The 13269-nt window shown below is 42.0% G+C and overlaps 2 protein-coding genes across 8 annotated transcripts; one reads left to right on the forward strand and one right to left on the reverse strand.

The window, feature by feature from the left end:
* Positions 1-643: 643 nt before the first annotated feature.
* Positions 644-2657, forward strand: LOC116334138 (sperm-associated antigen 16 protein). 2 transcript variants are annotated; one of them, XM_031757472.2, is made up of 3 exons: positions 646-1703; positions 1808-1912; positions 1984-2657. In XM_031757472.2, the coding sequence occupies exons 1-3, from the start codon at positions 777-779 to the stop codon at positions 2629-2631; spliced, it is 1680 nt and encodes a 559-aa protein (XP_031613332.1). In that variant the 5' UTR covers positions 646-776; the 3' UTR covers positions 2632-2657. The 2 variants fall into 2 exon arrangements, with proteins under 2 accessions (XP_039471600.1, XP_031613332.1); XM_039615666.1 differs by lacking the exon at positions 1808-1912 and having other exon boundaries at positions 644-1703.
* A 64-nt stretch (positions 2658-2721) lies between these two features.
* c7h18orf54 (chromosome 7 C18orf54 homolog) lies at positions 2722-12975 on the reverse strand. Of its 6 annotated transcripts, XM_039615668.1 has the most exons (16): positions 12829-12961; positions 12286-12345; positions 10959-11094; positions 10098-10257; positions 9807-9974; positions 9288-9387; positions 9147-9207; positions 8895-9072; positions 8470-8561; positions 8117-8225; positions 6823-6915; positions 6542-6596; positions 6400-6451; positions 5438-5599; positions 5237-5310; positions 2722-4315 (listed from the first exon to the last, which is right to left on the reverse strand). In XM_039615668.1, exons 3-16 carry the CDS (start codon positions 11091-11093, stop codon positions 4159-4161), a joined length of 1596 nt encoding a protein of 531 aa, XP_039471602.1. In that variant the 5' UTR covers position 11094; positions 12286-12345; positions 12829-12961; the 3' UTR covers positions 2722-4158. The 6 variants fall into 6 exon arrangements, with proteins under 6 accessions (XP_039471602.1, XP_031613334.1, XP_031613335.1 ...); XM_031757474.2 differs by lacking the exon at positions 12286-12345 and having other exon boundaries at positions 12829-12975; XM_031757475.2 differs by lacking the exons at positions 12286-12345; positions 12829-12961 and adding an exon at positions 11743-12214.
* Positions 12976-13269: the final 294 nt, after the last annotated feature.

The following is a 13269-nucleotide window of genomic DNA, read 5'->3' on the forward strand; positions in this document are numbered from 1 at the left end:
CTGTCGGTCAGTACGTCTCAATATACCTGTGCCGGGATATAGCACCTGTTGCCTGCAAAAATGTAACAGAGTGTAGCATTTTTGTGTGTGTGTGTTCCTCTCTGAATGTTACCCCTGTTGTCTGACCCAGTGTTTTTTTAATAGTTAAAAATGAACTAGCATTGGTGTACGTGCTGGAGTAAAAAGACATCTGTTAAAAGTATTAAAAGCAACTGAAAAATAAAATCACAGTTATTTCGTCTTGTATATATATGTGTCTTTAATTTCCGAAAATCTTTATAACCTCTGTAAGTTAAATTTTTTTCCTCTTAAATGTCCAACATTATGATGAGAGAGTAATATTATGATGATAGAGTAATATTTGTATAATCAATATTTTACAATATTAAAAATATACATATATATATACACACACACACATATATATATATATATATATATATATATATATATATATATATATATATATATATATATATATATGTATGTGTGTGTGTGTGTGTGTATATATATATATGTAGAGCGAGAGAGAGAGAGAGAGAGAGAGAGAGAGAGAACACTTGAAGGAAAAAGAGAAAATAAAAAACGAAAACACGAAAACAAATAATTAAAAACAATTAAAATGTAAAATATGTATGCATTTTAATAACCACAAAACCTATTAAACAAACGTATACGCGGGGGGGTCACGTCGTTACCGTGGTAACACGTTAAGCAACGCAGAGCTAATACCATAGCAACGCGTAAACAATAAGCTCCGAGGCGAAGGGGAGAAAATGTCAGACAGAAGACGAGAAGAAGCGGAGGAAGAGGAGGAGAGGAGCAGTGCTGAGGAGGACGAAGAGGAGGAGAAGTCTGAGGAGGCTCTCTCCTCCTCAGCAGCTCCCAAAAGAAATTCTGAACCGCCACAAGCGCAAACTCTGTCTAACATCCCCGAGGCGGTGGACGACTTCCTGAGGAACTTCTTGCGCAGAGCCGGCCTGACGCGGACTCTGAGCCGCTTTGAGGGGGAGTGGTACGGCTCGGCGCTCAGGCGCCTCACAGACACCCTGAAGACCGTCGCCACGGCGGCCCCGGGGGTCTACTTCATCCCCGATGCTCTCACACACCGACACCTCCTCCAGAGCGAGCTGGAGGCGGTGCGCGCAGAGACGGAGCTGCTCAAGGAGGAGGTGCTGAGTGCAGGAGCGAGCCTGGTGAGGATACAGAGGGAGCGGGACTTTCACCGGCTGCAGCATCAGCGAGTCTCCGAGGACAAAAGGAGGCTTACAGAGGACTTCAAACACCTGAAGAAACATCTAGAGTCGTACGAGCCCGTGCTCAGGCAGATGGAGGAGAAATACCAAACAGCTGTCAGGCAGAAGATGCTCCTCAGCTTCCACAGAGAGAGACTGCAAAGCAGCACAGGCCCTACACCAGCGCAGGTGAAGGAGGAGAGGAGGAAGGAGAAACCACCAGCAAAGACCACTGCACACCTGAAGGACTCAGAGTTCCCCCCCTGCAGTGGGCTCCCAAGGGCTTACCTGGAACAAATGAACTCTCACACAGGGAAAAGCTTAGCATCTTTCAGCCTCACATGCTCTATAAGAGCGCACCAGCAGCCAATCAGCTGCATCGACCTGCATCCAAGAAAACTGATCCTTGTCTCAGCCAGTGACGACAGCACCTGGAGGTTGTGGGTTCTCCCAGAAGATAGAGAAAAGGTGAGAGGAGGTGAAAGCTCTAAGAGGAGGTGGGGAGGTGACATGTGAGGGTCACTCTGATTGGCTGATGGACTGACGTGTGATGTCACTGACTGTGTTGCCAGGTAGGTGAGATGCTGCTGTCTGGTGAGGGTCACTCTGATTGGCTGTCCGGTTGTAGCTTTCACCCTGATGGATCAAAATTAGCAACAACCAGTGGAGACACAACAGTAAGTTGGTCCTGATGACATCACAGAATAAACCCACCTCATTGGTTACAGATGTGTACTTCTTCCTGCAGGTGCGGCTCTGGGACTTCTCTCGTGGCTGCTGTGTACTGATGCTCTCTGGCCATGCCCAGCCCACCTGGGCATGCTCCTTTCACTCGTGCGGTCACTTCCTGGCCTCCTGCTCCGCTGACAGAACCGCCAAGCTGTGGGACCTGAACAGCCAGCGCTGTCGCCTCACACTGCGCCGACACACCGCCTCCGTCAACAGTGTCTGCTTCCTACCTTCTTCCAACCTCCTCCTCACCTGCTCTGCTGACAAAACCCTCGCCCTGTGGGATGCCAGGGTAGGTGTCTGCACCACCACCTTTCTCGGACATTGTCACCCCTGCAATCATGCTGCCTTCAGCTCAGCAACCAGCATGGTGGCCTCCTGTGACTCTTCCGGCATCATCAACACGTGGGACACGAGAAAACCCACATCGCCGATGGCCGCCGCAGACACCGGGCCGCTTAGTGCCAACCAAGTGGCGTTCAACCACTCAGGGAAGATGCTGGCGGTTGCCAGCAGCGACGGTTTGGTGAAACTGGTGGAGGTGGACTCTGGCAGTGTGAGCAGCCTGGAGGGACACAGGGACAGTGTGCAGAGTGTGACCTTTGACCACAAGGGGGAGACTGTGATCTCGGCAGGGAGTGATGGGAGGGTTAACATCTGGTCGTAACATAAGAGCTCTGATTGAGTAGTGATCGATATCTGAGATTAACGTGAACTTTTAGTTGTATTAATCAAAGAAGTGACACCATGGAGGTCGTAAACCAAAACATGTTTTAATGAGAACTGTGCAAAACCAAGCCGAGAAGCCAGAAGCACACATTAAACATTTAACATCAGGTGTCTTCTTCACCCGGAGGTGAATAAAAATACTTCCTGCATCAGAGGGTTCAAGTTCCTCTGTGCCAGTATGAGTCCTGTCATCCTGAGGATGGAGGTGGAGGAAACACCATCTGGTTTCATGTCTTTGATGTTTGAAAAGTGAAACTGATGCAGAAGTACTATGAACCTGCATTCTTTCTAATGACCCAGCAGGGGGCATCTCCTCTGATCAACAAATAAAGTCTGATTATTAGTCCATGGGAAAATTGCCTTATTCCTGCTCTGACCTTTGACATGTGTTTGCCTGTATATATAGAGAAAGAGTAACTTAAGTCTTATGGTCTCATGTGACAGTCTTCATTCATGCTTTTTTTCCCAGCTCTTCTTCTGTCTGGTAAAAGTTTCTGGGTTTCCATTTGGATGGATCTACAAATTAGCATCCTTTTTTTTTTTTTAGCCATATCTGACAATTGTAATTTTTATTCGGTTACGACACACACTTACTGTGTCACAATCTTTTTCCCCCCTCTGCAAAAGAGACAAAAACTATTTCTTCAAATCTTTCTGCTTCTTTTTTTATTAGTTTCTATCATATTCGACAAAATCAGCAAAGGCTGTTAATTTTGGTGACTTTTAACGTTCCCTGATAAAAAATGCTGTGCAGTCCCAGATAAAGACAGACATCTGAACACCCTGGTTCCCCCAACCCATGGCTCAATACTTCAATTTTCAAACCGCGAGTCGTGAGTCTTCAGAAATTCAGAAAATCGGACTGAATTGTCACAGTAGTACATGTTGTGCTTCCACATGTACATCTTTTCTACAGCGAAGGCAATTTATTGTAGTTTTACCTGCAAGGAACTGAAAAGAATCTGCTGCTGTTAGCTATCACTGACAACAGCACTGATGATGTTTCTTCCCTCTGGTTGAACACTGCCCGGTAACCTCTTCCTTTCCAACAGGAATGAGTGTGTGTAAATCTTTATGGCACCAACAGTCTGTCTACAAACAGAATGAAACCCATCAATACAAAACGGTCTGTGCACCAACAAGCACCAAGCCCATCTATCCATACTGTCGCATTCACAAACCACTGAGACACATTCAGAATATAAAATATGTGGCATGTTTTTCTCATCTCGGAGTCTGTCCTTCACGTTTTCTTCTCTTCTTTTAAATTATCGCTGTGTTCTGACTCTTCCTCAGAGTCTGAGAAAGAGAACAGTCCAGGCAACTTCTTGACTCTAAAGGTTCAGGGCATAGTTTAAACTGGGTTGTATTAGTGTTTAAAAAAATTGCACTTTCTTATATAATATACATAAACACAGAGCAGATGCTATTGAAGCTTTTGGCACAGTGAGCTTCCTTTGAACGTTCAGTTTCCGGAGGGTTCCTGCTGAGAATAGACCAGTCTGTCGACAGACGAGGACGAGTAGCGCCCCTCGTCGTCGTCCTTCTCTTCCTCTGTCGCTCTGTGTTTCTGTCTGGGTTCTTCCACCAGCATCTTCAGGCGGTTCAGGTGATGCAGAGCTCTGAGGAGGAAAAACATGCCTGCTTTACTCACCCTAAACTGGAGTCAAACTGATGTACATACTGTGGTGGTGGATGAAGATGCGTTTGATGTCACACAAGTTTTTGAAATCTTGTTTTTGAACTATTGGGCTTAGAGTTTTACACCACCACCTCAGCTTTCTGAATCCCATCATGAGAACTGAGGGCTCTGAAGGATACCGATTGAGTTGTCAGTCACTAACTTACATCCTAATTTATGATCCTTCTTTTACTTCAAATGTAATAATCACATTTGACTCAGTAAGAGTTTAAACTAGCAACAGGGACCATAAACTCATCGTGAAAGTGTTTACTAAGGTAACAGGTCAAGTAAGATGCTGGGTCACTTTCTCATAGACTTCTACAGACTCTGACTTGTTTCAACAGCCATAGATGTTGCCCCCTGCTGGCCATCAGAAAAAATTCACACCCAGAAGCTGACTCTGTCTTTTATGTAAAATCTAAAAGTAGAACAAAAGGAGTTTTGAAAAATACATTATTATCATTATTATTATCATTATTATTATTATTATTATTATCATCATTAATAATAATAGTAGTAGTAGTAGTAGTAGTAGTAGTAGTATTGCTTTGCATCACCAGTGGTTATTTGGCCCATATTCACTATGAGTTACTAAATGTCACTGAGTTTCTAGTTGCTGGCTGCCACATCATTGCTAGTTGCTTCCTGTGTGGACCCCTCTTTACCTTACAAGACAGGATGGCGTTTGATTTCCTGACATAGTTTCTAGTGACTTTTTGAGTAAGATAATGCTTTTAATGTTTGCCTGAAGCAACAGTGGTATCTTTGATGCAGTTGTCTTTAAACTGTAAGCACAGGTTATCAGTCCAGTCTCCACATTCTTTCTAAAGGGAGAAATAACTTGATCGGAGTCAGTTACCTCTCTAGTGATGGTCTACCAGGAAAACTCTGAAGCTCTTGCAGCTCCTGCAGCTCTGCATTACCAACAGACCACTGCAACACAAACAGACTCTTAATAATCTGAATATTGTTTCCTTAAACGTTAAACTCAGACAAGGGTTTGCATTTTATTATCCACTTTTTCTAAAGATCTGTGTCAAGCCTGCCTGGCTCCTTGTACCTGTGTTGCTGATGTCAGCAGCCACTCTGAGAGAGTCGGAGCTGCTGGTGCCTGTTGTTGTCGCTGAAGCTCCGCCTCCACAGCCTGCAGTCTGAACAGCATCTGTTTCAGAGCCTCCACCGGACCAGGCTGCTTCCAGATGCTGTTTTCATGACTCAAATCCTGGGAGAGCACAAACAACAGGGGAATATTACAAACAACACTAACTTCAGAAACAACTGTTTTGCCAGTAGATGTAGAGAAGGCCTTCAACTGAGTTGAATAGCTCTCATTTGCTCAGCGTTAGGAAAAAAACCTGACAACGTGGGCTGATGTGGTTTGTAAAAACCCAATAGGCTATCACAAACCTTCTGCAACACATGTATTCATACTAGCGAATCTACTGAATAACAGTGGGACACAATGAGCACAAGCTAATACTGTATACAGATGATGTGATACTTGTTTATTACAAAATTACACAAGTTAGTTCAAGTTATTACAATAAAACCAAAGCAATCAACACAACTACTTTTTACATGAGAAGGGCCACAACTTCTGAAATATTACAGTTTAATTTGGTAGAAAAATTCACAAATTTAGAGACACAAATTGTGCCAATGATGGAATATGTATGAATAAGTTCTCATAGTTATGTGACAAAAAATATTTACAACCCATCCAAAACAGAAATTCAGAATTTACTTTATAAGATCACCAGTGCTAAATGTATATTTAATAGGTAAATTGTTATGTTTAAAAAGAAAAAAGAAAAGTTGCCTAAAAAGCCTTTAAATTCAGCCAGTCTAATGTGATTACAAAAAAAAGCTACTGTAGTGAGTCAAAGAGGCTCACTACAGTAGGAGGCCTTGTCCACTGACCTGAAAGCTTAATGTGTTTCACATCTGGGCATCACTCAGGAGGCGAGAATAAATGAAAATCACGCAATTAGCTGACATTGTAGAACATGACAGTAAACCTACCTCTGCTCCCCTGTCAGTCAGCTCCTCTGTGCAGCCTCCTGCTGCTGAGTCACTGCAGGATTAAAATGCCACCACATATATGAGTCTGTGTGGAGTTGCAGCAGATCATAACACACCAGAAGTGTAAATGAGTCTTACTCACAGAGGACAGTGTGAGGGCGAATGGTGCAGCAGCTCCTCAGTTTTCACAGGACTCACTGACAACAACAGAAACAAAGAACTGATCGGATACCTGCTTCATTTCCAGCGTGTTGGTAATAAGGTTAAAGTCTGCTTCAACAGTCACAACGAGAACCAGACACAGCTGTGTTTTAAAAAACAAAACAAAAAAAAAACAACAACAACAACAACAACAAAAACTTTGGTGTAAGTGTTATTCCGTGTAAAAGACTTCCTGCTCCTTTGAATGAATCCCGGTTTTACCTGAATCTGCAGGACTCTCTGCTTGTCCAGAACTCTGAGACAGAGAGTTCAACACCTGGTCCGCCTTCTGGATCAGAGACTCGATCCTGTTGTCTGACAGGTGGGAACACACATCAGAAACATGTTTGCTATTCTCATGTTTTTGCTAAGGATCGTCTCATTGCACTGAAGTCACACTGGGTTAAATAGTCACACTTGGGTCTAAGGGGAATTTAGTATTTATTATTATTTGTTGTAGAAGCTCCAAACACAATTTCATTGTTCTTGACAATGACAATAAATAAATACTTGACTTGACTTGACTTTAGCAAAAAACAAACAAAAACAACAACAAAAAAGAAAAGTTTAAAAGAGTGAAAGGTTGTCACAGGAGGTGTGGAAGGGGAAAATTAAGAAAATAAGACTATATGAATTGAATTTGGCCAGTCTCATGTTCAAGAGGATCTTCTCTTGTACCTCTCGACCACTTTCAGTATAGCTGCTAGTTTTAGATCTCTGTTTAGTCCCAAGTTCCAGAATTGAGTCAGTCCCCAACAGTTCTCTGAACTGGACATCTGAACCCTGTTTGTGCTGCTGGAGCCTTTTGGAGCAATTTGGAGCATCTAATATGGCTGCTGTGCAGTTAATTGTATGAACAGATTGTCTAAGAAGACTGGGGTCTAGTGAAGGTGAGTGAAGGATTGTATTTGGGTGTTACTTGGCACTAATTAGCAGCCATCTCTGTCAGTGTGATGGACTCTGATATCTGAAATGTGGTGACTTCAGGCTCTAAAGACAATATGTTGGCATCTGAAGCAATAACACCTTCAGAATACAGAATCCAAAACCAGTTAGTGATGTCATTGTGATTAAGGAATTCCCTGATATGCAATCAATGAGTAAAGAATGAGTAAACAATATTCAACAGTGCAATAATCTAATGTAATATATTTTTTTCACCGACTCTAGGAAGAGTTTGTTTTTAAGAGCTGAGTATTGTCTTTTATTAGTGCATCAATCCATCAGTCCGAGCAAAGAAGCCCAGTCATTTTAACTCTTTACTTTACATGATTTTAAACTTTTTAATGACCTGCAGAAACCCTGTTTTGGCTCTGTGATGGTCACTGGGTCTCTTTTGTGTGTCAAAGCACTAAACCTTTAACTGTACTTTAACTTTAATTTATATTTTCTGAAAGTCACACGAATAGAGATCTGAAAGTTATGTTTGTGGTGATTTACAGAGAACAATTCCCTGACCAATTTTGTTAACACCTCAAATTTTTAACATTACATACTCAAACATTTGTGTTTTTACCTTGGTACATGTTCATCACAACGTCTGAGCTCTTCCTCTCTGTAGTGAGCAAAGAAATCTGTTCAGCAAACTGAAGCCTCAGGTCTCTGAGCGCCTGCTGGCTGCCAACCTAAGCACACACAGAGAAAACCTATTACTTCATCAACTGACCGATGAAGCTCTTTTTCTGCCTTTGGGACACACATGTTACAGAATGTGGTTTATTTAGAGCACTTGACCACATAATAAGGCGTTCTTTAACAGACAAAGATTCCAGAGGAAAGCACAGTGACACAGAAGCTCTATAGTCTTCATGAACAATGAGAGCAGCAGGACCATAAAACTGACAGATGCACTGCAGCTGCTTCTCTCACCTCTGCAGGTGTCTGGTCAGGATCTTCATCTTTCTCCAGGTCTGCTACCCAGGATGGAGCTCTGGTTCTGGGAGCTCCAGGTGGAAGAACGTCTGGAAAAAACAAACATGACCCTTTCAAATAAACAGAAAATACTCATAGTTTAATGGTGAAATTACTTTCCTGGGATTCACTCCACCCACCCAGTCCTTTACAATAGCTCAGTATCAAATTCAACATTTCCCCTCACTAGATCAGTTTTACTGACCTCCAAGAAAAGCTCATATCTATGACTCTACATACTGATGGGCTGCTTAATATAAAATAATAAAGAATAACCTATTAATAGATTTATCTTTAACATTAATAATCACAATCTGTTAAATGATGATGAAGTACTATGACATCTTGGAAGGTTTGTGCATATACATAGTCAAGGAAGCTACCGTGGTCGTCCCACAGCTCTGACTGTGCAGGCGGCTCGCTGAGGTCACACCCCTGGAGCCAGGCTGGGTACTTCAGGTCGGGCACACTGGTGATTCCCGAACAGTCCAAATCAGCCTTGTTACTGGTGAACCAGTGAGGGAGGTGGAGCGACGAGGACGCCAGGGCCTGCTCTGATCTCTGAAAAGGGGAAGCAACTCAGTTATGACACTGCTACAGTCTCAGAATAATCCAGAAAAGGCAGTGAGGGTCACCTTAAAACTGCTGATGTGAGCGCCTGGTTTAAACGTGGCAGCCCTCGGTCTGTCTCTGCACCTAGAGAGGAGGGGAAAGTAATAATCTATGACTCAGATCGACCAGGAAATATGCCAAACGAGAAAGGAAGCAGTTCAAACCTGGTGCTCCTGGATGTCGTGGGTGGAAGAGAGTGATGGTGGAGGAGTCTACAGGTAGATGAGGGGCAGGGCTGGGAGGCTGCAGGCCGGGACAGGAAGTCTGGACCAGCAGAGGAGAGGAGTGAGGCAAAGTCATCACTTCTGTTATTACTGAATCATCTATGAATTATTTAACATTGATTATGGAATCTGAGCTTCAGAAGTGATGCATTTAAAAGCAAATGCCAGGATGTTTTTTAGGTAAAAGCGGTGCGTTTAATGACGTAGATGAAGACAACATTGTAGATGATGTTTTTAATGAACTGGTATAAGAGCAGATTCTTGATTGCCACATTTAAAGACTTCAGACTGAGAAAAATGGTGAGGGATGCATTTACTTCCAGCTCCACATTTTCAGTCTTGGACTCTACTAAATCACAGATCTCTCCTCTTACTGACATCATACAGATCAAAGACAACTAAAAAATGTAAAACTATGTGTTTAAGAGTTTAAAGGTCGAGTATGACATGGATAAAAACCTTGGATGAAGGCTGTGGTGTGGGTGACGGGCATCGAGCCATCGAAAGGGACGGACAGCAGTTCATCTGTTGTCATGGAGTGTCTGTCCCAGTTAACGCGGTGATGGAGGGGGCTCATGGGGAGGTTCAGGAAGTCCAGCTCTTTCTCGGTCAAACGCTCCCTAAGAACTGAAACAAAAAGAGAAAAATGCAATGTTGATGAATCATTCAGAAAATGTAAAACCACAGAAGACGTAAAAAGCACCAAGATATATCAACGTATTAAGATATCTGATCCTGAGCAGGACCTACCATCTTTGTTTCTGAGCGTGCCCACTCTGTGCCTGCACGGAGTGGAGGGTAGGCTCTGCGGCAGAACCAGCTTTCCAGTCAACGACGAGTCGCGGTTCTGACGACTCCTCTCAAAATCTTTGATGTAAGCATCCAGAGCCGCCGAAGCCGAGTCATACTCCTGCAATCAGACAGTAGCGTAGGCTTCCTGTTTTAAAATCCTCATCACAAGAGTTTTTGATAAGAAAAGAACAACAAATTTCTGATTTTTTAAAAATGTTTTCCCTCTCAAATAATGTTTGAGTTTTTCTCAAAAAACTGTTTATGTATGTTTCTGTCTCATACATTTGACACTTTTTTCTTTTACATTTGCAGCTTCTGCCAATTTTATTCAAAGATAAATTTGCTTTGCAGAAAAACTGCTTTTCCTGCAAATTTGCAGATATTTTTTGTGAATTTACCAATTTTTTCACACTTATTTCTTCTAATAAATTTGCTACTTCTTTTCATGACTCTCAGACATTCCACATTTTTTTACTTGTAAACTTTTTTCTGCTGTGTTTTGGGATTTTACCATTTTTCTCCTTCTCATATCTCTCTCATACACCTCTCACACACTTCCTCATAAACTTCACATGAATTTACCCTTTTCTTTTAAAACAAATTCACATATTTTTTCCGAATTTACCAGTTTTTCCTCAGTGTTTTTACTGGAAAATAAAACTATTTTAAACTCTGTCACAATCAAAAAGAGAACATCATCATTTGTCAGGAGAGAAGCTCTCCTGATAAGACCCAGAACAGAACCCAGAGACAGATAAAATAACAAAGGGAGATTTCCTCATTCTGTCCATTCCTGCTGTGGAAAGTAATCCCACCCACCCTGTCTTTGTATCTGAAGCTGGTGTCGTGTTGAGGAGGCAGCAGGCTGCTCCTCAGGTAACCTGAACTGGACAGTAGGGAGGTCACCGTGGACTCTGGTGACAGAGAGTGACCCAACGGACCGCTGTACTCCATGCTGTCAAAAAACAAGAAGAGTACATTTTAAATCGCTAAAATTCGAGGGAATAATGTTTACAGTGGTGTTAAAACTGTTATCAGCATTTGTTTATTCACAGCTGACATGTCCAATCAGAGCCATGCCAGCTGTGATTTAAACCTTCCACAGGTAGGCGTGGAGCTACCTGTGCAAAAGCAGCTGTTTGACTGAGACGTTAGAAAGCTAACCACCTTGCAGAGTATGTGCCAGGTTGTTGTCAGTGATTGCTTTGCCGGTTTTCGCTTTAAACGGGACAGTAAAGGGCTTTCTTTAGACTGTGCTATAAATCTGGCGTTTGTTTGCTAGCTTGCCTTTAGCCGAGCTCTGGGCTATGCAGCTAAAAAAAAAACAAAAACAAAAAACCGAACAAAAAATAAACTAAACAGACCGTTACATGGCAGATTTAAATCCCATACGTACAGCAACAGTTTAGTGTTTATACAGGGTTTATAACATGATACACAAATGTTTCTGGCTCAACATACTCACAAAACTCGCAAAAGTTTTCTCACTGATGTTAAAGTTCAGCTTAGCAGCGCTGCTAGGGTGTAAACGGAAATCTGAACCAGGCACTTCCTCAGACTTCCTGAATCTTTATAAAATAAAAAAAATATAAAACACTCATACTTCTACTCCGAAATGCCTCCGTTTCACTGTACTCCGTGCCCAACCCTTTTGCGTACACTGACGCTTGCAAATTCAAAGGCTCCCGGGTAAAGCTAGCTCACAGTTAGCCGGAGCCACTTCCGGCAGACGCTGTCACCAAACTCCGTTAAAAGAATCTGGTCATTAATAATAATCATAGTATCGGTACACGCATGCTTCATATATAAGTACGGTTTACACAGTTAAGGTGTGTTATGATCTTAAGAACGTTTCGGCGTCTGTTACAGACAGATTAATATGTTTAACTACCGCCATCAGTGGCTTATCGTGATGCAGAAACATGGTATACATGAGTGAAAGAGCAAATCAAGTTTAATAATATTATAACGCATAATCGTTTGTGTGTGTAAGGTATGCCGAATTTAAAGATAAACTCCGTTGAGTTATGAAAACGTTAAAGTGCATGTGAATGCCCCAAAAAGGAGAAAAAAAAACTTGTTTTATTTCTAAACTTCAATTGTAAGCAATTATTGCACTGACTACAGTATAATGATTTGGTATCACCGGAATTATTATTTCCCTTCTGGAGACTGGAGAAACAGCAGTCAAGACTCCCACACAGAGCTGAAATGAAGGGGGAAAAATTATATACAGTTTAATGTTGGGATTAATTTATTAAATTGAGATAATTGTGATAATCTACCCCCCACACACACACACACGCACACACAACAGTTGAAAAGACAATATAAACACGACACAACAAGAGTAATAAAGAAATAATAAACTAATAAAGCTTTCGATAGCAGGACTTAATTCCTTCAGATAACTTATTAATGTAATGTTAATGTACTGGACTAATTAAAGTACATCTAGCACAAAATCATTTTGAAAACATCATGCCCATTTCTTCTTAAAACTCTATTCTGTTGAAAGTCACCAATTTATTTATTTATTTGCGTATTTATTTCGGGGGGCACCATTAAGTTATACAAAAGGTTGCATATTTAACACCCTGTTTGTTCCTGTGATAACTTCATAAGCAGAAGCAGTCGGGGTGAGCCGGTTAGGGCACGTCTTCCTTTTCATCACTACCGGTTTACTTACGTTGTAAGAAAAAACAAAAAACAAAAAACAAAAATCCGTTTTCACTTCTTTCCCAGAGGGAGCTGCAGGTTAGCCATGATGGGACGACCAAGCATTTTTCCGGGGTTCCTGTCTCTGCTGCAGGCCCCTTTAACCCAGAGTTTGTGACGTCAGTGAGCCAGGAGGTGTGGGGATGTTGAATAGCACAGAAAGAGGGATCACTCCGCCTCAAACTGCAGGCACCAGAATGCACCAGCATAACACGTCGACACACACTTGTTATCGCATAGACGAAAATATAAGGCCATCTGGGAAATTTAAAAAAAAAAAAAAAACACACAACAAAAAACAAAACAAGAGTAAGCAGAGGTCTTTTCCTCTTAAAGGGAGTTCTTCCTCCCTAATTGCTGCCAAATACCGCTCATCAGGAATCATCTGATTATTGCTGATTTTTGCTTAGAG

The sequence above is a fragment of the Oreochromis aureus genome, linkage group 7, assembly GCF_013358895.1.
Source record: "Oreochromis aureus strain Israel breed Guangdong linkage group 7, ZZ_aureus, whole genome shotgun sequence".
Classification (NCBI taxonomy): Eukaryota; Metazoa; Chordata; class Actinopteri; order Cichliformes; family Cichlidae; genus Oreochromis; species Oreochromis aureus.

What these genes read in the sequence shown, in the direction of transcription:
- LOC116334138 (XM_031757472.2), top strand. Translation starts at nt 777, where the DNA reads ATGTCAGACAGAAGACGAGAAGAAGCGGAGGAAGAGGAGGAGAGGAGC. An exon ending in TCCCAGAAGATAGAGAAAAG is followed by an intron (nt 1,704 to 1,807) that starts GTGAGAGGAGGT and finishes CTGTGTTGCCAG; the next exon opens with GTAGGTGAGATGCTGCTGTC. An exon ending in CAACCAGTGGAGACACAACA is followed by an intron (nt 1,913 to 1,983) that starts GTAAGTTGGTCC and finishes TTCTTCCTGCAG; the next exon opens with GTGCGGCTCTGGGACTTCTC.
- c7h18orf54 (XM_031757474.2), bottom strand. Translation starts at nt 11,093, where the DNA reads ATGGAGTACAGCGGTCCGTTGGGTCACTCTCTGTCACCAGAGTCCACG. An exon ending in ACGACATCCAGGAGCACCAG is followed by an intron (nt 9,208 to 9,287) that starts GTTTGAACTGCT and finishes CCTCCTCTCTAG; the next exon opens with GTGCAGAGACAGACCGAGGG. An exon ending in TCGCCCTCACACTGTCCTCT is followed by an intron (nt 6,452 to 6,541) that starts GTGAGTAAGACT and finishes TTAATCCTGCAG; the next exon opens with TGACTCAGCAGCAGGAGGCT.